At 50.2% G+C, this 26083-nt stretch overlaps 1 protein-coding gene across 3 annotated transcripts in view; it reads right to left on the bottom strand.

The window, feature by feature from the left end:
* The window catches only part of LRRCC1 (leucine rich repeat and coiled-coil centrosomal protein 1), a 1358299-nt gene that overhangs the window by 998814 nt on the left and 333402 nt on the right, over positions 1-26083 (bottom strand). For all 3 annotated transcript variants that reach the window (XR_011278636.1, XM_069621288.1, XM_069621287.1), the window contains exon 9: positions 18678-18826. Coding sequence is in view for 2 of the 3 variants with exons in the window: in XM_069621288.1 (XP_069477389.1) it covers positions 18678-18826 (149 nt within the window). In the remaining variant the exon portion in view is untranslated. The remainder of the gene's footprint in view (positions 1-18677; positions 18827-26083) is intronic.

The raw sequence follows: 26083 nt of genomic DNA, 5'->3' as shown, positions 1-26083 counted from the left end.
ACTGCTTGGCCGACCCTGGACTCCTCCCTGGAATCCCAGTCGACGCAGTAGAATTTTGTGAAGGTGTGCGTCGACCTCCACCTAGCAGCCCTGCAGATGTCCAGCAGGGGCACACCAGATCGGAACGCCATGGTAGCTATGATCGCTCTGGTGGAATGGGCTCTCGGACGGCCGGGCAGAGGTCGGTTTGCCAACCGATGACAGTACATGATACAGCCAGAGAGCCATCTGGAAATGGAAGCCTTTGAGAGAGCCTTCCCCTGATTGACAGGTCCAAAGTTCACAAAAAGTTGTGACGTCTTCCGAAAACTCTTTGTGCGGTCCACGTATAACTTCAGTGCTCTAGCCACATCCAGCGAGTGCAAAGTCCTTTCAGCCGGCGACGAAGGCGACGGGAAGAAAACAGGCAACACCAAGGGTTCGTTGAGGTGGAAGTCCGACGGCACCTTGGGCATGAAGGAGGGGTGCGTCCTGAGCACTACCCTCGTGTCGTGAAAAGTCAAGTACGGGGGCTTGCAGGAAAGGGCATGGATCTCTCCCACCCGTCGTGCGGAGATGATGGCCACAAGAAACGCCGTTTTTCACGACAAGAACTTCAACGGAGCTGAGTGCAGAGGCTCGCACGGAGGTCCCATGAGCTTGGTCAGCACCACGCTGAGCTCAAACGCCGGGGCCGGAGCCTTCACCGGCGGGAACGATCTGAACAGTCCCTTCATGAATTCTTTCACCATACGATGAAACCACAAAGACGTCCGTCCCGTGGTTCTGGTGTATCGGGAGATCGCAGCAAGATGAATCTTGATGGAAGCGTGCGCCAGTCCAGCCTTGGCCAGCGACAGTAGGTACGGCAGTACTTGAGGAGCCGTAATCCGTAGAGGGTTAATCTTCTGTACTTGGCACCAGACAGAGAACCTCTTCCATTTGTGTCTGTAGCATTTAAGAGTTGAGGACGCACTGGCCTTTGCAAGAACCTCTCTGCAGTCGGCCGGTATGTCGTAACCTCCAAACTCTAACGCTGCAGGAGCCAGGCCTGCAAGTTCAGCGACTTCGGGTTGTGATGGAGGATGGCGCCTCCTTCCCTGGAGAGAAGATCCGCGTCCACTGGCAGCTTGATTGACGGGGACGCTGACAAGTCCAGAAGGTCCGGGAACCAGATCTGCCTCGGCCACGCAGGTGCGACGAGGATCATCCTGCACCGTGACCTCTTGAGCTGGTTGATGAGCCGGATCAGCAACGGCAATGGAGGGAATGCGTATAGAAACAGGCCCTCCCAGGGGAACGAGAAAGCATCGCCCATGCTCCTCGGCTGGGGAAACCTGCTGGCGAACCTCCGGCACTTGGAGTTCGTCGCCGTCGCGAACAGATCGATCTGGGGTGTGCTCCACCGTCGGAAGATGCGGTCCACTAGATCCTGTCGTAGTTCCCACTCGTGGCACGAGCGCAGCTCTCTGCTGAGAGCGTCGGCGATGGTGTTTTTTATTACTGCCAGATGAAACGGCACCAGAAATATCCCTTGGGCGACGGCCCATGCCACAGATCCTGCAGATCGGGCTGGGGATCTGGTACCGCCCTGCTTCCTGATGTAGAACATGGTGGTGGTGTTGTCGTTGAAGATCCTCACCACCTTGCCCTTGAGGGACGGAAGAAAGGACCTGAGGGCCCAAAACACTGCACGGAGCTCCAGGACGTTGATATGGAGGGACTTCTCTGTCGGAAGCCAAAGGCCTCTCGCGTGCAGATTTTCGCTGTGCGCTCCCCACCCTTCCAGGGAGGCATCCGTGGTCACTGTCTTCTGGTGGCCCGGGGTCTGGAAGTCCATGCCCGCCGTCAGATGCACGCGGATGCCCCACCACCGGATCGCTCGTCGGAAGCTTTCGTCGAGTGTGATCCTGTCCTCAAAGCTGCCCGTCGTCTGGATCCAGCGAGCGTCCAGGAACTCCTGTAACGGGCGCATCCGAAGCCTGCACAGGCGGATGAGATAAATGCAAGAAGACATCATTCCGAGGAGGGATTTGATGGACCTCACCCTGGCCGCGTCCGCAACCAGCATCTGCTGCACCTTGCCCAAGATGACCCTCGTCCTTCCTCCGACGGAGAGGCCAGAAGCGCCACTGTGTGAAGTTTCGCTCCCAGAAACAGTGCGTCTTGCGCGGGCACCAGGTGGGACTTGGCATAGTTTATGGAGAACCCCAGGTCCGTGAGTAGTTGGACGGTCCTCGCTGTGTGTTCCGCGGCGAGCTCCCTTGTCTTTGCTCGGATGAGCCAGTCGTCCAGGTAGGGTTAGACGTGGACCCCCTCCAGGCACAGCCGCGCCGCCACCGGTGCAAGGCACTTGGTGAACACCCTGGGTGCCGACCTCAATCCGAAGGGAAGGGCTCTGAACTGGTAGTGACGCCCTTGGACCACGAATCTGAGAAACTTTCGGTGTCCCTTTAGGACGGGGATATGGAAGTAAGCATCCTCCAAATCCAACGACGACAGGAAATCGCCCTCCTCCAGCTGACCCAGGACGTGCTGGAGGGTGACCATCCGGAACTTCTGTGCCTTGATGAATTTGTTCAATCATCGTAGGCCCAGGATGGGACGCCATCCTCCTGTCTTCTTCTTCACGAGGAAGTATCTTGAGTAAACTCCGGAGCCCCGAAGCCTCTTTGGAACGAGCTCAATGGCGCCTTTCTTGAGCATAGCCTTTACCTCCAAGAGAAGTTGAGGGACGTGATGTTCCTTCCTGGCCATGGGGGGGGTGGGACGCGCGGGCACTCCTTTAGAAACTCGAGCGCGTGACCCAGGGCCAGGGCGTCCAGCACCCAACGGTCGGTGGAGATGGACTCCCACACGCTGACGAAGTTTGCCAGCCGACCGCCCACCGGGAAGCTTTGGTGGGGGCCCGACCCCACGGCCGGTTCAGTCCTGCTTCGACGAGGCTTTGCCGCCTTGTCCTCCCTGGCGACGACGGCGGGGTCCGCCCGACTTGCCTTGTCCCCTGTAGGCTTCCTGTGACAACGAACAGGCCGCTTGACGGTAGGTGGAATATCCGCCGCCGGAACCTTTGGAGGCACCCTGCTTGCCTTCGGTGCTCCGAAAGGGCGGCCGTCGTTGCTGGAGAACACCAAGAGCCCGGGCCGTCTCCGTGTCTGTCTTGATGTCTTGTAGGGAATCGTCCACCGTTTTCCCAAACAGGTTGCTCCCGTCGAACGGCATGTCCAAAACTCTGGTCTGCACGTCCTGCCGGAAGTCCGTTGCCTTGAGCCATCCACGCCGTCTAAGGCACACGCCGTTGCCCAACTGGCGAAATCCAGTGTCAGCGATGCCCGTCGCTATCATAATGGCGTGGTCCGACACGACTTCACCTTCCTGCAAGATCTCTAGGGCCTCAGCCCTCTTGTCGTCCGGTAGGAAGTCCAGTAGGGGGGTGATCTTGTACCACAACTCCCTGTTGTAGTGGGCTACGATAGCCAAGGCGTTGGCAGCCTTAATCGTCGTCGCTGCCGATGAGATGACTCTGCGTCCCATCGTGTCCAATTTCTTTCCCTTGCCGTCCGGAGGGGGAAGGTTGACGTAGAGGCCGAAGCCCCCCCCCGCTTTCTTCCTGGCCGCCGCGGAGACGACAGAGTCTGGGGTCGGCTGTGCCCGAAGGCACAAGGGGGCCGCGTCCGGGACCCGGTACTTCTTCTCGTACCGATCCCTTCTCGCAGGCGTTGTTGTGGATGGGTTCTTGAGGAGGGCGAGACCCTCATCCCAGATATTGTCCAGTAGAGGTACAGCGAGGACCGTCTTCCTCTTGGTCTCGCGCCGTTGATAAAGGAAACCTTCCTTCTTTTCTTCCGGGCAGAGCTGGAAAAGCTCGGATGCCCTGGCGATCATGGCATGAAACGATCCAATCTCGTCGGGCAGGGAAGCCCGGGGAGGAGGTGACGACGGAAGATCCTCGTCGTAAACCTCGTCGTCTGTACCCGTCGTGGCCGTGTCCGTCCCCCGTATCATCTCCACGGGTCGTGGACGGGGAGGAGGGCTGAGCAGGGCGCGATGGTTGAAAAGGAGGTGGAGGATGAATCCTTCTTCTCTTAGGAGGAGGGCTCCCAGAAGGGCCTGGCTCCGGCAATCTCGTCCTTATCTCCGAGCATAAGGACTGTATAGCCAGCAAAATGGCCGCCGAGTTGTCTTGCGGCACTGGTTGAGGGGATTCCGACGGGCTGGTCTTCTTCCACGCCAATGCCGTGGCTTACGACTTCGATCAGTTCCTCTTCAGAGGTTGAGGCCGAATCCACGACGACCTCCTGCCCCCCCCTTTTTCTTCTCCGTCGGAGGCTTCATGGGGGTCATGTCGATGGGCTTGAAAGAGGACTCCCTCCACGGTGGCAGGGAGACTCTGGGCCCCGAGGTCGCCTCCACTGGTGTAGCCTCCACAGGCTGAGCCAGGGCCGCCATGACTGTCTCGATAGAGGCCTTGACACGGTGGATCAAGGCTTTCACCACCTTAGGTGCGCTCACCGCCTTCTCCTTGGGGGGAGGGTCACCGCCACGCTCCCCCTCCGATGGGGCCTTTGAGCTCGACCGGGGTCTCTCCAGGAGCTTCGCCGGGTGCTCGGCCTTCCTCTTACCCGAGCCAGAGCGTTGGCTCGTGGTTGATGGCGCCGGGGAGGATGTGCCCTGCCTGGCAACCGTAGAGCCCGACCATTCGGCGCTCCCGGTGCCAGCAGACTTGCAGTGCTTGGCCTTCTGTTGGGCCCCCGTCGCCGGGGCGCCTCAAAGGTCTTAGAAGACCGCTCAGACTTCTTTTTCTAGCCTGACGGGCTCTTCCCTTCCAGCCAGTTGGCGAGACGCAGATGGCGGTCCTTCATGGTCCGCTCCGACATATTGCCGCAAAACGCACAGTCCTTCTCCACGTGCGTCTTGTCCTCATGCAGGCAGTAGAGGCAAAGGGAGTGTTCGTCCTCCTTAAAGACGTTCTGAAGCTGGCATCCAGGGCAGACCCTGAACAGCTTTCCGGGCGTCGAGCTTCCCTTCTCCTGGGCCATGTCCGAGATGGGCCTGAGAAACTTCTTGAGTCCTCCAAAAGCGTGGCTTGACGAAATCTTCACCCTTGAGGGGCGTAGAAGAATCCAACACGGGTCCCCGTTGATCGGATAAAGAAACGGTGGAGCTTGAGGCTCTTTTGACCGAAAAAATAATTTTCCTATGAAAAAGCACGAAAACGCACTAAAGCTCGAGAGCAATAGCACGAGGATCCCAACACTTGAACGTGCTGTAAAAATCTGAAGATGGCTGCCAGAGGCGGGGCTTAGAGAGATGGCAGTCATTGGCTGTGGTCAATATGACGCAGAGATCAGTGATTGGTTACTACTACGAAAGACCGATCAGAAACGAAACTGATACTGATACTGATTTTTCTTTACCGAGGATTCCCAGCCTGACGACGGGGAATATTCATGAGCATGTGAATCCATGCCAGACCCCATGCTGGAGAACTGGTGAGACAGACTTTAAGTAGAAGAGGAATGCTGAACAACCGGCTCCTAGCAGGGCATACAAAAGAAGGCAGCCGCACAGCAACAAGCGGTCACAGAATGGAGACAATGGTTAGTGGCACCCTCTGACACCCGAAACTGAAGATCCAGCACAATGATGAACTTGTAGCACCTAGTTAGACTCAAGCAGCATCCTAGAGACGAGCGAAAGTTCCTGGTGGTAAAATGCAATAAATCTGACCAGAAACAGTCCCAGAGTGGAGGGTTCAGCCCAGCAGATGTGGCGAGTCACTGGAGTCTCAATGAAATCAGAAATGGACTTCTAGCAGCAACATACCCCAAACCAGGATAAGGCCAAGCCATGCACAAAGCAGGTATTGCCAAGTGAGTGCGCCTTATAAATGGCCAAAACATAGGTACTCGGCATTCGGCAGGAAGACACCTCAGTAGAACTGACAAATCCAAGTTCCAGGAACACAGCAGCAAGAGAGTGAGTTAGGGGGAGGGCAGAACCTAAAAAAAGCCTATAAAAGGGGCTTAGCCAAAAGTCAGCCAGGCAAACACAAAAAAGGGCCTTGGGCAAAGAGTCTGATTAGCAGCCATACTGGTTCAACAAAATCAACCTCCACAGTAAGTGAGAGGGCTAGTCCAGTGACCTATACAAGCCTAAAGCAGTTGGGACCAACATGGAGGCTGCCATGATGGGCTCACGAAGAGCCAGTGTGATCAGACTGCCCTTTGAGGCCACCTAGACAAAGGGAAGCTCTAGAAAACAAATGGCTGGGAGCAGAATTAAAAAAACTCATTGATACCTCAATGGCTATCAAAATGTTCCAATGGGCTACCAAAGCGGTACAATGGCTGCAACCCTGGGTGAAGCCAAAATTGAAGAATTGCTACCATCAACCTATTACCTAAACCAATTTTTAGTCAAACACACAAAAGGCAGAAATTTGGTGTCTGAAAGGCAAACCAGGTACTCAGAACTTTAGGTTCGACCCAATACCATATACCTTGTATGAGGTATAAATGGATGTAATGGCAGGGTGACTTCAGAAGTCCCTTTGGCCACTAAAAAGAGATTAAGGAACCAAAAAAGACAGGGGTGGGGCAAAGTGTGTGGGGAACCAAAAACTGATGCTCGAATCCCAAAATAAGAATTCTGACCTAACATCGGCTTTGGGAATCCAAGGCCATGGTGTTTTTGGCAGAGATTATTTTCAAATTGTTTCCTCATTCAACGTAAGGCATTTAGGTGACCATTAGGCCACATAATTTCACATTGTTACATATTGCTGGCATTTCTAGCTTGCGCTTCATGCACCATACCAAAGGTAATACATAAAAACTTGTTCAATTGTTGATAATAGTTTATTTCTATCAGCTTTCAGATGGGTTCATAGTTTTTTTGCACTTTGTATTCTGAAGTCCCATGGTAGTTTGGGATGCTTTGTATGTATACTTGCAGTTAGATGCACTCTTTATGTGCATTGCAGTGCTAAAGTACTGGTGCTGTCCTGACACTGCCCCTTTTCTCCTAAAAGGAGGGTACCCTGTTGAGGCATTAGGTTTTCTTATATCACTTGAGGATGGTCAGTGAATGATCAGACTGCTGCACCCTCCTCCTCTGCTTTTTGGCATCCCAAGAGGCAAGGCAATTTCATATTGTTGTTACGTGTGATGAATCTGATGTCAACACTCTTTCCCTGAGGTAGCCTCTCCCTATGTAACCAGGGGACAGCAGCTGCTACCCGATCCGGAGCATGGAGGCGACTATAGGAGGCAGGACCACATGGGGGAAGGCGACCCTCAAAGGAATGACACGACATCATTGGGGTTAGTCACATAGCCCCCATTCCCTCAATTCATCATGCCTTAATGGCATATTGCAACACTCCCTAAACCATATACCAAATCTACTTTAAGTAATCCCCAACAGGACAAAGAACAAAATATCAACCACTGAGATGAGGAAGAGGCAGGGAGCAGTAATGACGACTCCCAAAAGTTTCCCATTCCAGTTTTCTCTACATCACATACGAAACAATGTGATAACAACTGAGACAAGAAAGGGAGATGGAACAACAGCGGTCCAGTCTTTGTAAACTATTCAATCATGCAGGGAAGTTCAAACCAGCACAGCTGACGGCAAGCAGCAGACGCTGAGCTGCACAGCGACCTGCATGGACACTGACCAGTATGCTAAGGCAGAGGACGCTGCGGAAAACAGTATCGAGGCTGACCATGATAGCAGAAGAGGAAACCGGAGTGCAGAGTGTTGTAAATTTGATCACTGCTAATAAATCTTGACACTAATATGTAGAAACTATCATTTATTGAGGAACAAATATTACAAGCTGTGGCAAGACTCAGTGTCTATCAACTGTCAGAATACAAACCAACCAAAAACAATTCCACAAAGAACCTTAAAAGGGAAACGTTCCATCATGACCTAACTAGGTACAAAAATATATACAGGAGAAAACATATGAAAGACATAACAACCAACTCTGAAATCACAATAAACTTTAGTAACATCACAACACACCACCCCTCCAAACTAATGGTCCAACAGAGACTCAACACCTTTAGCAACTAAGCCATAATTCGCAACTCTCTCCTTGCTCCACACCTCACCACCCATCATTCTCATGGCATTACCAAGATCCTTCTCCACAATTTTGACCAATGAAAACTTCACCATACTTTTTTCCCCTGCCTTGGCAAAAGAATTCTCACCTATGCCCCACACACAAATGCAGTGACTCTACAACACTGTACCCTGTCATACCTGCATTTCCCAACCTCTCCATTTCTCAGAATCCGATCTCTAGCCATCTTCCCATCTTCGTTGCCAGTGTTATAAAGCTGATCAGTGTTAATAAATCCTGGCACTGATAAGTTCCTGAATAAATTATAATTTCTGCATAACAGGTTGTCGCAGGACTCAGAGTCCATCAACTGACAGAATGTAAACCAAGCACAAACAATTCCACAAAGAACCTTACAAGGGAAATGTTCCATCATGTCCTAATTATGTACAGAATATATTATTTGCACATTTGCACTTGCAATGTGCCGAAAGCCTGCAGGCATCAAGGCGCAAGAAGAGAAAGAGCGGATAGTAGATGTCAGGTTATAGAAGCACACGGAAGCGGAACACCCAAAGACAATCGTTTCAACTCCCTTCCGGAACTTCATAAAATTAGTTTTGGCACGTAGAGACATAAGAAGCCTATACCACTAGGCAGCAATCTGGGAGATAAAGGACCTACCCAGACCTCTGGCCCTCTTGCTCTGTGGAGCTGAGATGCGGATTCCTTTGCTAGATCTAGTGAGCCCAGTCGGAGTGCACATTTTGACAATTTCTTTGACATAACTAGGGGCTTGTCCATTTATGCATTCATGCACTAATGTTAAAGCCTTGAACTGGATGCAGGCCTCCACCGGGAGCCAGTGAAGGTTTCTCTTGTGGGCAGAAATAGGCTTGTGTCTTGGTATATCCTTGACGATGCGAACCGCATAATTTTGACGGACTTGGAGTCATCTGAGGTTGTTGTTACTGGATCCCAACATCAGGACATTACAGTAGTCCAACCGAAGCATCACAAGAGCACGTACCAAAGTGGCACAATTTGCCTGTGACACAAGGTTAAGAGTATTCTGTGCCTTATTCACAACACTCTCGGTGTTGGCATTAATATTCAGGAAAGACTCAAAGATAACTCCCAGTGTCTTGACTATATCCATAGTTGTTATAACGTGGCCTTCCAAACAAAAAGCTGCATATTGTGAGTCTAACTTGGATCTTGCCTGAGAGGAGCCAAAAATCATCATCTCAGTTTGCTTGGCATTTAGGCACGTGCGGTTTATAAGCAGCCATTGTTGGATGGCAGTATACACTTTGTTTATAGTTTGAGTCCTCTGTGTACTTGCCGCTCATTTCGAACACTAGCTGGGTGTCATCAGCATAATTGGTAAAATGAACACCCAGCCCGACCAACAGATCACACAGTGAGCGACAGTACACATTGAAAAGGCATGGGGACATGCAAGCAACCTGAGGGACACTGCATTTCAGGAGTTCCTCAGGAGATCGTGCATTGGCCCAGACAATCTGTGACTAGCGACCTGTCAAAAAGGATTTAATCCATGCCAGGGCATTACCCGATATTCCACTCGAAACCCTCAACCTGTCCAGCAACTCATCATGGTCGACAAGGTCAAAGGCTGCTGGTAAGTCCAACAAAATCAGCAGCCCGACCGTGCCTTTATCCATGACCTGAAGCATCTCCGATTTCACATCTAGCAATGCGCTCTCAGTACCATAATTGGTCTGAAGTCAGATTGTCTAGGGTGAAAAGCTCCAGATTTTTCCAAAAACTCTTGGAGCTGCAATGTGGCCACTTTATCCAAAATTCTCAAAAAGAACGGTACATTGGTAATAGACCTAAAATTGGAATAATCTTTGGAAAAATAGTAAGAACACAACAGACGGCTTGCCGCCCCAGAGAGGTCAAGGCAGCAGGAATCGTATACAGATATGTTGAGGGGGCGCAGAGGCTAACGGGCTGCACGCCAGCCAGCAACCCAAAGGGAACCGAAACAGAGAAGGCTGCGGACACTAAAAGCACCTAGTAAGCCCAGGGAAAACGGAAGGGTTGCCGGGTTGCCCAAGAGTGTGCGACGCATCATAGAAGCAGCACGCGAGCAAAGTGAAATCTGTGAAGAAACTAACATACCTGTAAGCTATGCCATGAAGGGGTTGTTGAACCGGCATCTTAAAAGAGAAAGCAAAGTCATTGTGAAAGAAAGCCAAGTAAACATGAACACACAGGAAAAAGGTGCAGAGGCCCATTGTATGAAAGAGATGCATTATTTAAATGAACATTGTTAAACGAGGAACAATACGCCAACAATGGCCAAATATTGTTTCATGGATAAAAGAAAAACTCATTGTAAAGGATTGTAAAGTGTAATAAATTTAATTGTGAGAAAGTCCTGGCAGGAGAGCACACCAGGCAAAGTCAACAGTGAAGATAGTGGAAGGAGAATCCCAAGAAAGTCCCATTGTCCTAGGATTCTAAACTATTTGAAATGTGAAGAGAAAACTGAGGAAGAAACATTTCCCTGAGAACTGTTAAATGCACCAAGAGGAGGGATCTATTCTCTTGGGGTTCTAAAGAACTTGGTTATTCTTTGTTTTAACTTTTCATATTGGTAAAGTGAACCAGGAGAAGGGAGTCATTCCATGGAACTGTGAATTTGATCTATTTGGAACCTTTTCAGTGGATTTACATCTTGTCAAAGTCGGACATTTGTGCACCTTGAGATCTAGAGACACTATCCTTTGCACTTTAGAGTTCGTTTTTAGAGTGTGAGGGCCAGAATAGGATTTCAGACACAGGACGTATTTTACTTTGCACATTTTGACAAAGGACAGACCCCTTAGGTTTTGGTTGAGGTAGGGAAATACCTCCTAGATTAGGGATAGTGAGGCGTTTCCCAACCCCTTATTATTTTGAATAAAAGTGTATAACCAAAACCATGAGTCTTCTGTGTCTGTGTCTCATTCCTGTCTCCTCACATAGGGGAATGAGTATGTATATTATATTAAAGCTTATAGCAGTTGATCTGTACATTCTTTGGCAATGAGTGTGTCCCAAAGGCTAAATGTTTGCTTCTCATTATGTCACCAATTGGGTTAGATGCACTTTAATTGTGTTTCTTGGGGCAGGGTTCCGAGGATTCAAAATAGAAGTTGAGATGGATGGGCAACAATAGGCCCAATAAACTTTATTGTGTGTGTACTAGGCATTTTCTTATTAAGCTCGCCTCAGATGGTGTTTCGATGTTGTAGTATGTATAAATAGTCTAGGTAAAAAGTCTTTGTGGGCAGAATCTCCTCAAGTGCTGACATTTCAACAATATGAAAGAGAGAACAGATAAACCTGCTTTGTAGCACAAAGTCCGCTCCTCTCTTACCTTCCATGCAACAGAACTTTTAATCTCCTCCCTCATCTTCTCTCGCCTCTTCTATTGCTTCCCCCCTACTCTTTGGAATACCTGCTTCTCCTCTTGCTCCCCTCAAATCTACCTACCACTCAGCTGTCCGTACCCTCTGTCTCCTTGCCCCGCATGACTCCATTTCTTCTTCGCTCTCCTCCCTTGGCTGGCTTCCCTTTCACTCCCAATTTAAATTTCATTTCCTCTGTCCAGTCTTTAAATCTCTCCATGATCTGGCTCCCTCTCTCCTCTCTTTCTATAATCCCTCCCGCTCCCTCCGTACAGCGGACCACTTCCTTCTCACCGTCCCCCCTTCCCCATGTGCCTCCTCCCGTTTCCGCTCCTTTCAGCTCCTAACCCCCTTGCACTGGAACTACTTACCACTCTCAATCCGCTCTATACCTACCTTTTCCTCCTTTCGCACTTCCCTGAAATCTCTCCTTCTCCATTCCCCGCCTTGAAACCTTCCCCCACCTCTCATTCTCTCCCCGTCCCTCGAATCTTCCCTTTGATCCTCTCTTCGCTCCCCCTTCCCCTTATCCTCCCTCACTATCACCCGTATACCCCTTGTTTTTCCCCTCCTCCTTCCCTTCCTCACCCCTTCCCTCTTCCCTCACCAATTTGATTTTTTTTTAAACTTTGGTTTTATTAGCATTTTCTTAATATAACAAACGGGCTCCATGCATGTTCAAAAGAAGTACATATGACAGGCCCAATGAACCCGGCCTCCCCTCCCTGCCTCCCCCCACCCCAAAACATGCCCACCTCCCTAAGCCCTTAATCAAACATGAACTGTAATTTTGGGAGTCAAACTGTTCATTTGTGTCTGGAGCTTGGTAAAGAGTGTGAACGTCGACAATCATCTATGGCTGTGATTCGACCGCCTGTCCCCGGGCCGTGGGCACCTGTTCAGTCTTTGGTTCCTCCCAGTCCCGTCTCACCGGGCCCCGCCCCGGGCCCCTACCGGTCAGTGGACATCCCCATCCCCAGGTCTGCTGCACCCCATACCAGTTCTCTTGGAATGCACCAGAGTCATTGTTCATCATTGCCATTAGCTTGTCCATTAAGAACATATTTTTCCATTTTTTTTAGCCAATCCTCCTTTGAGGGGGTCTCCGGGCTCTTCCATTTCTGAGCCAGGGCCACCCTTCCCGCCCTCAGCATTGTTTCCCACATTCTGGGGTACCTTTAAATGTCCGAGGGTTCTGGGGGAGCAATTCCTCAGTGACTTCAGCAATCCAGCCCCTGACCCTATCCTAATACGCCTGTACTTTTGGGCAGTGCCACTACATGTGGCCCCTCGATCCTGTCTGGCCGCACCCCCTTGGAGCATGGGGGACACTCCCGTGAACATTTTTGATAACTTTACGGGGTCTCTGTGCCACCCCTGCAAGATCTTAAAGTTGTGTTCCAAGTCGGCTGTGAATAAATTCCCATGGAATGCCATTTTAAATATCCGAGACCAGGCGTCCTCCAAGATCACCTCTCCTGCCAGGTCATTCCAAAATGCGCGGAAACCCCGTCTCTCCACTAAATTAGCAGTGTTCAGGATCCTGTCCATCCCTGACACCGTTCCCTTCCTGGAGGTCACTGTGTCAAGTAGTTTCTCAAAGGGGGTTAGCTGTCTCTTCAGGTTCTGACCCCATGATTGGTCACAAAGAATGCCCTTCAGGCGGAGATATTCGAATATGGAGAGGGACCCCTGCCCAATAGCGTCCCTCAGATCCTCGTATAGTAGGAATTCCCCCTCCTGGAAAAACTGCCCCGCACATTCCAGTCCCGAGTCGGACCAGGCCTGTGCCTTGTGGAACCCCCTACTACCCATATTGAGGGGTTGTCCCCAGAGTGAGGACATCGGAGATGGCCACGACCTTAGGTGTGCTGTCTGGGGGCCCTCCCTCCAGATTACCCAGAGAACTCCCAGGGTAGGATGGGTTTTAAGTCTGTTCGGGATGAACCTGCGCGGGGCCCAGAGGAGATCTCGAACTTTAAGAGGGTGGGCATCCATATACTCCAAGTAGGACCAGTAGGTGCCCATTCCTTCCCTCATGTGCTCCAGGAGGACGCGCAGTTGGGCGGCGCGGAAATAAAGTTGGAATTCTGGTAAGCCAAACCCTCCCTCTTCTCTCGGCAGTGTCAGGACCGCCTTCGCGGTCCTCGGGGTCCTGCCCTGCCAAATAAACTCACGGACCGCATTCTGCAGAGTCCTAAAGGTTTGGTCAGAGACGCTGGTTGGGAGGGAGGTGAAGAGATACAGCAGACGCGGCAGTACATTCATCTTCACTGCCGTCATGCGGCCGTACCAGGACAGAATCATTGAGCCCCACCTCCTGAGGTCTGCGGTAATACCTGCTAAAATGGGGTCATAGTTGGGAGGGGCGAGTTTTGATAAAACCCTGGTGAGGAGGACGCCCAGGTATCGGATAGAGACCTTACCCACTGCTATACCGTTAAGTACACCCACAGAGTCGAAGCCCGGGGTCCTGATTTAGACGCATTAATCTTCAGCCCCGAGAAGGGCCCAAATTCGCCCACCAGAGACAGGAGGGGGGAGGGAGGAGCTGGGGTCCACCAGGTAAGCCAAGATGTCGTCCGCGAACAGGGAAAGCTTAAATTTCACTTTGCCCCTCTTAACCCCTTTGATATCCGGGTGTGATCTCACTGCTATGGCCAGGGTCTCAATTGTAAGGACATATTTCAGGGGGGGACAGTGGTCATCCGTGTCTTGTGCCCCGTGACAGGGGCAAGGGATCCGATAACCTGCCATTCACTTGTACCCTTGCCATCGGAGCTCTATATAGTGCAGTCACCCATCCCCCGATATGTGCGCCAAATCCCTTTTTCTGGAGGAGGAGTTCCATGTATCTCCACTCGACCCTATCGAATGCCTTTTCTGAGTCCAGGGAGAGGACGCTCGCATCGAGGTCCGACTCCTGGGCGTGGTGGAACAAGTCGATGGTTTTTACGGATGTTGTCTGAGCCCTGTCTTCCCCTTATAAATCCTACCTGGTCCCCATGGATCAGTTTCGGTAGTATCTCCTCCATCCGCCTCCCGATTACCTTGGCTAGGACCTTAACATCGATGTTCAACAGGGATATCGGGTGGTAGGAGGAGCACTCCGTGGGGTCCTTCCATTCCTTGGGCAATACCACAATTATGGCCTCCATCATTCAGTCTGGGAGGGCCCCCCCCCCCTAGTACTGCGTTGAAGACCTTCACTAAGTGCGGGGCTAAGGTCGAGCAAAACCTTTTATAAAAGTAGACTGTGAAGCCATCCTCGCCCGGGGAAGTGCCCACCTTCATCCCGCTGATTGTGTGTTCCACCTCATCCTCGGTCACCAGGCCCTCCAACCCCTCTGCCATCTCCCTAGTCAGGGCCAGCATTTGTATTGAGTTCAGGAACCCTTCTATCTCCGCGTCACCCCCGTTATATTCTGATGAGTATAGTTTTTCGTAGTATCAGCGGAATGCCTCTCCTATGTGGGGAGTGTCGTGGCCTATTAACCCCTCTTCATTCTTTACTGCTTTCACCATTCTGCTTCTCTGCACCTCCCTCAGTTTCCAGGCCAGGACCCTATCCGCCCTGTCCCCCTTTTCATAGTACTTTTGCTTAACCAGTTGCAGACTCCGTTCCGTTTTGTGCAGGAGGAGATCTTTCAACTGGAGCCTATAGTCGGCCAGCGTGGCTAGCTGATATCGATCCAATGGATCTGCAGGGGGACCCCCCGGTTGGAGTTTAGCTATTTTCTCCCTCAGTGATTTTTCCTGGGCCTCCCTTACTCTTATTTTGGGCACCCATTTTGATAAGGAGTCCCCTTAGGGTCACCTTGAAGGCGTCCCATAGGGTGTGCGGACCTAACTCCCCATTGTTATTAAACTCGAAGAATTCTGTTATTGCGTCTAGCACCTCCTGCGCGCGGACCTCATCCTTCAACAGAGAGTCGTCGCACTTCCATCGTCCCCTACGGTCGCTTAGCCAGCCCCTTGCAATGGTGGTTTGGACCATGTCGTGGTCCGACCAGGTGACAGGGTCGACTTTGTGGCCAGTGACGAATGGGTGCAGGGTCTCGTCCACTAAGATGTAATCTATTCTGGAAAAAGATGAGTGAATGGCTGAATAGTATGTGAAGGAGGGGGCTCCCGTTCTGGGAGTCGGGACCGTGTCCACAAGACCCAGCCCTGAGTTAACCCTTTGGAAGGTCCGAGCCATGGACTCCTCCGTTGCCCTGGATGACTGGGGACCAACGCGTTTCCTGTCCTGGGTTGGATCCAGGACCATGTTGAAATCTCCCCCACCACCAACACACCCCGGACAAAAAGCTTGAGTTTCTCCCCCACCTCCTCCCAGAATTGGGCTTGACCTTCATTTGGGCCGTATACCACCGCTAGGGTAAGTGGGGCGCCCTCCAGGGACCCTCGTACCAACAAGTAACAGCCCTCAGGGTCTTTCAGTATGTCCTCTTTTTCTAAACCAACATTTCTCGCCAGGAGGATGGCTACCCCTCTTTTTTTACCCTGTGGGATGCGCAAGAAACCTCCCCTATTCCTCCCCCCGCATCTTGGGCTCCTTCCCCGTGAGTTTCTTGTAAGAAGAGAGTCAAGGTTAGCCCTCCTAAATTCCCTACAGACCAGGGACCTCTTTGTGGGGGTGTTTAGGCCCCGCACGTTAAGGGAACCCACTCCCAGGGCCGGCAGACTTTCAGCCATTATCTAAGGTCGCTCCTCTCCCTGTCGACATATTCTCACCACCCTTTCCTGCGTGCTACCTTGAATTCAAATTGTGCCCCCCCATTCCTCCCTTCCCGCTCCCCTGGGTGGGCCTGAAACTTTTCCCCAAATGCCCCCCAATTCCCGTCCCGAACTGAACAAACCCAACTGTCGTGTATCCCCCCTCCCCGGCATCCAGCCAATTAGTTCTGCCATCGCTGGCTTTGGCCGAACCACCAGCCTACCCACCTCGGCCCGGCCATCTGTGTAAAGCTCATCGTCTTGAGCCCCCCCCCTACACCCTGATTGCAGCGACCCCTCCCTGGCCCCCTTATACTTGCTGTTCGTGGGGACGCTGTGAGTAATTGAACTTCCAAGACACCACTAAACCATTTTGGAGCCCGATGGGATGCCCCCGTCCTCAGTCCTCAGAGTCGTTCCGCTCTCCGTCCTTCGCTGGCGATGGTGTATTCATTTTTCTGAATTTCCTTGCTCCCGTTTCCCTTCTCCGGTCTCCCGATGGGCCAGAGCTGCTTGGTCTGCCCGTATCCAGGCCCGATGGGTCCCTCCGGGGGTTTGAGTCCACTACGTAGTCCTGGATGGCTCCCCTTATGTCGTCTTCCGTGATCAGGGTTGACCTTTGACCCATATATTCGAAGGTCAGGGAGAAGGGGTCTCCCCATCTGTATCGCACCCCTTTCTCCTTAAGCAGTTGCATTAGGGGCGGCACATTCTGCTTTTGGCCAATGTGTAGGCCGAAAGATCCTGGTATATTGAGATCTGAGTGTTATTATAAGTGATCTCCCGGACTTTTCTGGCCTCCTCCAGCACTTTTGTCTTTTCTGAGTAGTAATGGAACTGGACCAGGATCGACCTAGGGCCCCCCGCTCTGCCCCCCACCCTGTGCACTCTATCAAATGTGAGTTCGGTCATCATCTCCTCCGCAAACAGGATGGTGATGATGTCTCTCAACGTGCGGGTGATGTCTCTCTCCGTTTCTCCTTCCGATTCCGGGACCCCAAAGATCCTGAGGTTGTTCCTCCGTTCCCTATTTTCAAAGTCGTCCATCTGCCTGGCCCGCTCTTCGTCTCTCTTCTCCAGGGCAGCTAGCCTCATGTCCATTTGTATTTCTTGGGACGCAGATGAGGATTGGTTGGTCTCCACCTGTAGTAGTCTGTCCTCGACCTTATCCACCCTCTGGTCAATTTTTTCAGATTTCTGGGCGATCTCCGAGCGCATGTCCCTGATCTCCTGCAGGATCGAGGTGAAACCCTTTTCCATTGCCGCTGTGGAGGGTGCCAGGGCCTCCGGCTGGGCCATTTCGCTCCTGAGGGTCGTACCTTGGATGCTACTCACAGCCTCCTGAAAGCAAAATTCCTGCAATGTTTTCCGCCAGTTCATCTGGTCACCCCCAGTCCCCCACCGTCGAGAGGCATCCAGTGATTTTCCTCCTGGGGGGGCCAGCGAGAGAGAGGGGGGGGGGCCGGGGCTGGGTCTCTCCCCACCCGCCCCTGGTGTGGTTCTGGTGTGGTTCTGCTGCTGCGGGGGGTACCGGTGTTGGGCGGGCATACGCCCCGCCATCGCCGGGCGGGGGACTCACACCCGGGCCCCCTCGGTGTCTCCCGCGGGGGAGGGAATGGTCAAAGGGCCTGGCTACTCCACCTCGCCATCCTCACTTAGTGCCTGCGGATCCCTCCATGACTGAAGTGGGCGTGTTCGCGCTCCCTCCACTCGCTCTTCTGGTGGGAACGGCACCTCCCGGCCCGCCTTAACTTTTTCAGGCTGTCCAGAGCTCAGCGACAACCCGTCCCAATGAGTGGGGGCTCCACCGCTCCTGTCCCCCAATCCCCCACCTCCCGACGGCCTCGGGGTCAGGGGGATGAGGGCTCACCTCGCGCTCCGGGTCCGTGCTCTCAGTCCGGGCCTCCACGCGGCCTTGGTGAAACACCTCCGTTCCTCTGGAGCCGCGGCCGCCCAGGCCTTGTTTTTCCCTTCTCCCCTCGTGTGCGTCGGGGCCTGATCTCAGGCTCCACTGGGTTCTCGGGGGTCGCTCTTTCGAGCCTAGGGTGCCCGGGGGGGGGGGGGGGGGGGGGGACGGGGAATCAACGCTGAGTCGCCACGTTGAGTTCGCATGGGAGGGTTCGGGGGGGCTCAATCCTCCGAAACGGCCAGGCCTCAGCGGGAGCTGTACGCTCAGGCAGCCATTGCCTGTGCGCCCCCTGGTGGCCTCCTTCCCTCACAGATTAACTGCTCTACTTACTGCTTTTTATTGGTTGGATTCATGATTATAACAGTAGAAGCAATTTACAATGTTCTATGTTTTTGTTGTTATAATGTAAAGCGCTTTGGATGAAAGCGCTATATAAACACAATAAATACAAATACAATTTGTAAAAATTCTTAGGTTGCCATTGTTATCTTAAGTGGCAACATTTGAACACTACAAAAAGGCATGGGAGAGTGAAAATTGCTTTGCAGTACAAATATTTGCTTACCTATCAGTGGTGTATACAGCCATGCTATTGATGTCTTTTTCTTCCTTTGATTGGCTTTGCAACTCTTTGATGTGATCTGTTAATTTTGTGACAATTTGTTCTGCTTTCCACCTTCTCTCTCGCTCTTGGTCTAACTCTTGCACTAAAGCCTGTGTGAAAAGTCCAAACGGAGATCAAATACGTTCAGTTTGAAATGGATTGAAACCTGAAGTTCCATACATTGTTTTAAACAGTACAATGCAGAACAATGACTATAGTTCACCAGATGGACATTTGAAGATTCAATATTATGCACCACCCTACCCCCCGCCATTGCTTACCACATTGAAATATGGAGGTTCTGGGCATGTAAGACCTCCCAAACCAAGCGCCTTTTTAACCCTATGTTTTTTTTTTTGTCAAAATCATTTTTATTGAAATATCAGTACACAATGCAAACTATTAACAGAATAAACAATGGCAAGGATATTTGAGTGCAGTTCAACATTACATCATTATTCTCCTGCCTAAAGCTCAACGAGTAGCGCTGAGAGTGATTAATTTAACAGTGAGTTGACATTTCATTTTTAAGCATTATTATGCCTTTGTAATCATTGTTACTCCCGGGGAAGTGTTGCTGCAATTGTTTATAAAGGAAGGAGAGAAAAGAAAAGAAGAGGGAAAAAAAAAAAAAAAGGGAAGGACCCCCCCATTCTTTTCCACCTGCATACCCCCCCCGTGGTCCGGGTGTTATTCTTGGTAGCCAGTATGGTCAAGTTCTGGTGTTAGATCAGCCCTGTACCTTGTTTTTAGTGTGATCCTCAGGGCTGGAGGAGGCATTTGATTGGTTTTGGTTGGAAGAACATATGTTCCTTATCTTCCATGTGGTCTAAAAAAGGGCCCCAGATTTGTCGAAATTTGTCCGTTCGATTCAGTAATGTGGCTGTTAGTTTCTCCATTCCCAAGATTTCCCAGACCTTGACCCACCATTGAGCAATACAGGGGCCCTCCGGCTCTTTCCAAAAGCGCGTGCGCGTAAGGCGGGCTGCCATCAGTAGCTGGGTAATGAGCTGTGCTCTGGGGCCGGATTGCGGGTATGACCCATCCTCAGGAGAATCTCCCAGGACCATCAACATTGGGTCCAGTGGGAGGAGGAATCCGGAGATGTCTTTAATTTTGGAGCGAATCTCCAGCCAAAAAGATTGAATGGTTGGGCAGTGCCACCACATGTGACCCAAGTCCCCTTTCGCCCCGCACCCGCGCCAACAAGTCTCGGGGTATTCAACATTCATAGCATGCAGTCTCTGCGGAGTGAAATACCATCTATAGCATATTTTGAGTGCACATTCCCTCACTGCCGTGCATCTGGAGGACTTGTGTGCTCTGGCCCAGATTCTCTGCCACGATTCAGGAGAGATCTCTTTCCCCAGCTCTTTCCCCCATGATGCCATGTACGGTAGTTCCCCCTCCTCTGGGGCTATTTCTGTGAGGCGATAGCATGTAGCTACATTATGGGCACGTTGACCTTCGATCGCAGTTAGTTCGAGACCTATGGGGGGTCTGCTGGCGGCTTTCCTTACTAGTGGGTTGGTGATCCAGTGCCTAAGTTGGATGTATTTAAACCTTTCGGATTCTGGGAGGTTAAATTTCTCCTTACACTGGATAAATGTTAAGGGGACACCGTCCGCGTATGTCTCCTGCAGCCTCAGGGTTTTGTTTCCCGACCATTTATGATAGGATCTAGGTTGAAGCCCCGGGGTAAAGATGGGGTTCTGTGTGATCGGGGTCATAGGGCCCAGGCCCGGGGTCAGTCCTCTTAGGGTGAGCTGTCTGTCCCAGCATCTGAGTGAGGCGCACGTGGTTGGGAGGAGTGGGAATTGGGAGGCTCACGCTTCCCGTGGCAGGAAAGGGAGATGAGATAGGGGGGTCGCAGTGAGTGTCTGTTCTATATCTCGCCACTTAGGGGGGTCCTCTTGGAGCGCCCATGTCAGGATAGGGGCTGAGATGCACGATAGTATCTTACCGTAGACGGGAGCCCCAGACCGCCAAGCTGTCTACTTCTAATGAGGATCTTGCGCTGTATTCTAGGTGTTTTACCTTGCCAGATGAATTGGGATATAGCTTTCTGGAGGTCTTGTAGGTCTCGCTCTGGGATATAAATTGGGAGCGCCTGGAATACGTAGAGAAGGCGAGGTAATAGGGTCATTTTAACAGCTGACATTCGCCCCAGCCAGGAAATTTCCTGGGGGCCCCATTTTAGTAGTGATTCCTTAGCTTCTTTAAATAGTGGGGAAATATTGGCCTTCGCTAGTCCAGAGTAACTTGCAGTCAAGGACACTCCCAGGTATGTTATTTTGGCGGTCTCCCAGCTGAGGGAGAATTTGTTCTGTAAGGCATTTAATACCTCAGGGGTTTCGGACAGGTTCAGCCCCTTTGATTTGGCTGCGTTTATTGAGAAGCCCGAGGTCTGCTCAAATTTTAACCCTATGTTTTAAAGATGATATGAACGGCCACGTCCTAACACCAGCTATTATCGAGGGTGGCAATGCTGCAGAATTTTCAACCGTGGCTACGTGATTAAAATATATGTTTTTATTTGTTATGTCAACAAAACATTGCCCATATAGTGAGAGATCTACACTGATTTAACATGTCTCTGCTAAGTCACACACTTGGGCATCAACAATTTTAAGTCTCTAAATTCTGAAAGATGTTACTCCATGTTAGGGAGAATTCTCTGTAAAGGCTAATTTCCCAAACCTAGTGAGTCCCCCAGCAGCTTTGCTGTATTTTTGGGGTTTATTTTTTTCTCCTGCTAAGAGTGAAACTCTTTTACTCCCACTCTTAGACATGATTTGAGGTGTTCCTTTGTCTTTCCATGTGTTTTATGGGCTATGGGGTCTTTTACTACGTAGGGTCTCATGTGTTTTTGATGTGGGTTACAAAGCACCCTCTGCCGTAAATCAGGTGTGTTGTAACGACCCCCAAACAGACTCCATACCCTGGGACTGACTACTTTCTCCCAGGGCATGTAAAGTCACCATTGGCTTTACTAGTCCCAAATTATGAACAGAAACCAGTACAAACCATCATATTGTGGACGTACTGGTCGGGGCAATTCGATTGCCCCGGGGTCTGTTGTTCGAGGGGGCAGTCTCCGTCCCCCCTGATCGAGTTTTGGCTGGTGGCAGTGGATACTACTTTTTATATTCGACCGCGAATATATCTCTATGGGATTTTCCCATTGTTCGAGGCTACCAACTTTAATTATTTAATTCTTATAGCCTCGAACATACCGCTGGTTTATTTATTTAATATTAATTCACCGGTTGGTATTTTTTGCCAGAACTCGATTCTAAAATGGCATTTGTGTTGTCTTCTGTGACTCCAACCCAAGTCGAGCCCTTTGTTCCACTTTTTGGCAGGCTTCTCCACAGAAGCCTCCAAAAGTGGTGCCACTCTGGGTACCACAGGGGCGTGGGAGGGGGTTTAGGCACCCTGGACTGAGTTGCCTTGGCAACTCAAGTCGCACTCTTGTGCGATTGGCCCAAGTGGTGAGCCGACCGGCTCACCACTTAGCATGTTTGATTGACAGCTAGGCTGAATGAATGGGGGTTTGCTGCATAAAAGCAGGGCTTTGGGGACTGGAACTTCAGAAGTCGCCACAGGACCTAAGAATCCGAGGAGGGAGAAGCTGAGCCGACCTGCAACCACGACACCACCGGAGGAGCTCTGCTGAACCGTCTCACCACTTTTGCCGACGACAGAGGAGATCTCCAGTCCGGAGAGTCTTCTTCCTTTGACTGGTGGGGATAACTAGTTTTGCCTTCTTTTCACCTTCCTGGAGCATCTCGTGGCCGTCTCGCCCGTGCCAAGCACCCCGGCAACCGGAATACCACGGTTTACCACTACCGCGAATAGAAGGGTAGTACCTTTTAACCGAAGAACTCCGCGGCTGGTTTCTTCCCTGGCAGTGCAATGATCTTCATCTTTCCTCCACGGCGAGACCCCCTCTTCCTCTGGACGAAACACCGACTTGCATTCGCTGCCAGGAACAACTGCCCCCGCTGGAGCTTCCTTCCCACTTAAGGTACTGTGTCCAGCCTGGCTTCCCTTGCGACAGATCGTTCGGGGTGTCAGTAAAGCCTCGACTTTCTAACCTGGGCTGGCCTGGGACAACCTAGCTAACTTTTCCTGACTTTCATTTCATTCTTTGTGTGCAAACTATCTACAAGACTCTTTGGGCATAACCCCACTGTGTGAACCTGGACCCCTTCTGCTTGCTCTCTCCAAGAGTGGGCCTTGCAATTGACTTCCTTGCTCTCCAGTAGAACTCTGCCTATCCTGCCTTACTGTGGTTCTTTAAAAAGTATTGAAATTTGTGTGCTTCCATAACCCTGCCTTTTCCCTCCCTTTTTCTATAACTTATTAGAGTGCCATCTTATGTTAAGCGCTCACCTCTGCCTGAAAATAAGTGGTGTTTCTCACTAAGACCTGTCTAATAAGTAATTAGGGTTGTATATATATATATCTATATAATAGTGACTGTGTGCTGCATTTACTTACCTCTTTGTGCTAGTGTTATTTATAAGTGTGTCTTTAAATAAATAATTATATACTTTTACACCAAAGCTCTGGTCAGTGTTTGCTTGTACTACTGTATCTCTGTACCTATTGTGTATACTCTATATACTGCCTAACTCTTCTCGAGGGAAGTCAGACTGCTCAGCCACAGCTACCAAGTGAATCTGTGTGGTACAGACTGCTACCAAGTGGGTTTACTGCCAAACACCTGTAGTCTTAAATCTTTTGCAGTGGCCCCTAAGGGAACTGCACAGGTTTCTGCCCAACACTCCAGACTCTTGCATTGGAAGTTTTCCATTCAATTCATTAGATAAGCTACATATTTTATACACATTACAGGTGTCCTACCTGTCAAAATAGTTTGCCAACATGTTAAGGTGGTTTCATACAACCCTCTGATGAGTGAAGGCTGTACAACCACCAACCTTAAGGCAGGTCAGTACACCCAACCCAAAAGGGAAGGACGTACTTTAAGTAGACCTAACACACAGTAAAAATACTTAGTGTGTATAAAAAAGTAAATTGTCAGTACCCACTCCAATACTATGTGTATCCACTGCCTAGTGATAGATACGTTAAATATAGAGATCAGGGGCGGAAAGAGAGGGGAACCGGACATTAAACCACACAATCAATAGTCGTTACGGTACCTCAGAAGACAAAAGTAACAGTCAGTGTGACCCTAAACCTCCAAGACATAGTATTTGGGGAAAATACAAGTGCACCCCTTATATAGTCAATGTAGACGCTAGAGGAGGGGGGATGACAATTTTAAGACACAGCCAGAGGCCACCATAAGGCTACATTTAAGGAGAGAGCACCAAGATGGGCAGAGGTGGAATACAAAATGCATCTAAAATCAAAAGTCCAAGTTAAAAGCCTTTGGCCTAAAACTCACTGGAACCAGTGATGGACACAGGAAACAGTCCAGGGCCAGGTAAATACCTTCAAAGTAACCTTGCAAGATTTTCAGGTGAGTAAAATGCTCCCACAGAAGTCAAAGAGACAAAGTTAATAGGAAGATGTGCATGTACGGTGAAAAGTGAGGTAAACCTCCATTCTACCCCACAGGTGTGGATCAGGCAGTAAACACACCCAAGGGATGGCAAAGGAGACCCTTAGTTTTCCACCCTGCTTCTGGATCTCTTCTAAAGAGCCCTGAAAGGAATTGCAGCATAACAGGATTCAGCCCCAAAGGAAGTCAGTAGGAAAATGTGTTTAAGGACCATGTGCACAACATATTACCCAAGGTCCATGGCCAACACTGAGGGTAAGTATCAAGAACAACCCACCCACCCACTCAGGGCCCAGATGTAGGTACTCATGTAAACGGTTACCAAAACATCAGTTCAAGAATCCCAAAACAACCCAGGGAGTGGAAGTCTTCTTTTCAGGCTCAGTTTACAGGATCCAAACCACAACCCAGACAATGAAAAAAGAAGAACAAGCACCCTTCCCATGAATGGGATTCTCAAACCACAAGCAAAAGCAATGATGAGGACTCCAGAAGGATAGTAGAACCCAGTAAAGGAGGTTGCCCGAGCTCAAGGAACAACAAAAGGCAGCCCAACAAGAGAAAACAGTCTCACAGACGACATGGTGGGTAAAACCCAGGACAATTCAGAAGAGCAGATGAGGCAGGATAGTGGCGTCTCAATACCTTCCGGATAACAGCATTGTGTAGAAGAGGAAGTCTGTAGAAAATGGCCTGGAGCTGGCCCTAGCATAGGAGGCCTGGTACAGCCCCAAGAGAGGCCAGCAGGGGGACGGAGGTGTCCCACTAGTGGAAAATATAACTGGAGATGAGCATAGGACAAGTGTTTATCGAGTATGGACATATCAAGCCCTTAAAATTCAACGACCTACAAATGGCAGGAATCCTTCAGTGGGTAAATAAACTGCCCGTCTTCCAATAGAACAGGGTCCTCCATATATCATACATTACATACCGTAATCATAAATCTGATGCTTGAATCTGCTTGGATTCTCATGCTTTGCATAGGCCGACATGTAGTGGTGGGTGCAGATTATTGCATGACTTGTTTTCAAAGTTCAAAAAGGGACGTTGACGGGGTGTGTTTGTAATACTATCCCTAGTGTGACGTTTGTTAGATAGTTTTACAAAAGTCCACCTTGGGTAAGACTTTTGAAGACTCTCACTTGGGACACAGGGCTCCAACGCTTAGAATAGGCATGAACCACACAAATATGTTGGTAGCAATGGCTGAGCAGCTAGGATTATTTTAGGAGGGAGAACAGGGCTGTAGGTGGTAAAAAGAACTTGGAGGATACACATAGGCCAAAAGAAACACTGACACACTAAAGTGACATGAAAACAATGGTTATTTTTAAATATACACTCAGGTAAAGTTAAAATGTAAGTACTATAACACACAATAATTAACTTAAGGGAAAACCAATGCATTATTCACTTTGGTAATACTTTTAGAATGGCAGTTTACTATTCAAAGTTAAGTAAAACTTTGTACTAACATTTCAGAATATCTGTTTCAGGTCAAAGTAAATAAAACAAAAGCAACATGTTAGGCAGAAACCTGTGCAGTTCCCTTTGGGAACACTGCAAAAGATTTGGGACTACAGGTGTTAGCAGTAAACCCACTTGGTAGCAGTCTGTACCACCCAGATTTACCTGGTAGCTGTGGCTGAGCAGTCAGACTTCCCTCAAGAAGAGTTAGGCAGTATGCAAAGTATACAAAATAGGCACTCAGACACAATGATACAAGCAAACACTGACCAGAGATTTGGTATCAAAGTATATAATTATTTATTTAAAAACACACTGTTTGAAACACTCCAGCACTCTTATTGTAAAACACTCTAAA

Source organism: Ambystoma mexicanum, chromosome 5q (assembly GCF_040938575.1).
Source record: "Ambystoma mexicanum isolate Mex_15411 chromosome 5q, UKY_AmexF1_1, whole genome shotgun sequence".
NCBI classification, from domain to species: Eukaryota; Metazoa; Chordata; class Amphibia; order Caudata; family Ambystomatidae; genus Ambystoma; species Ambystoma mexicanum.
This window is presented reverse-complemented; position numbering and strand designations above follow the sequence as displayed.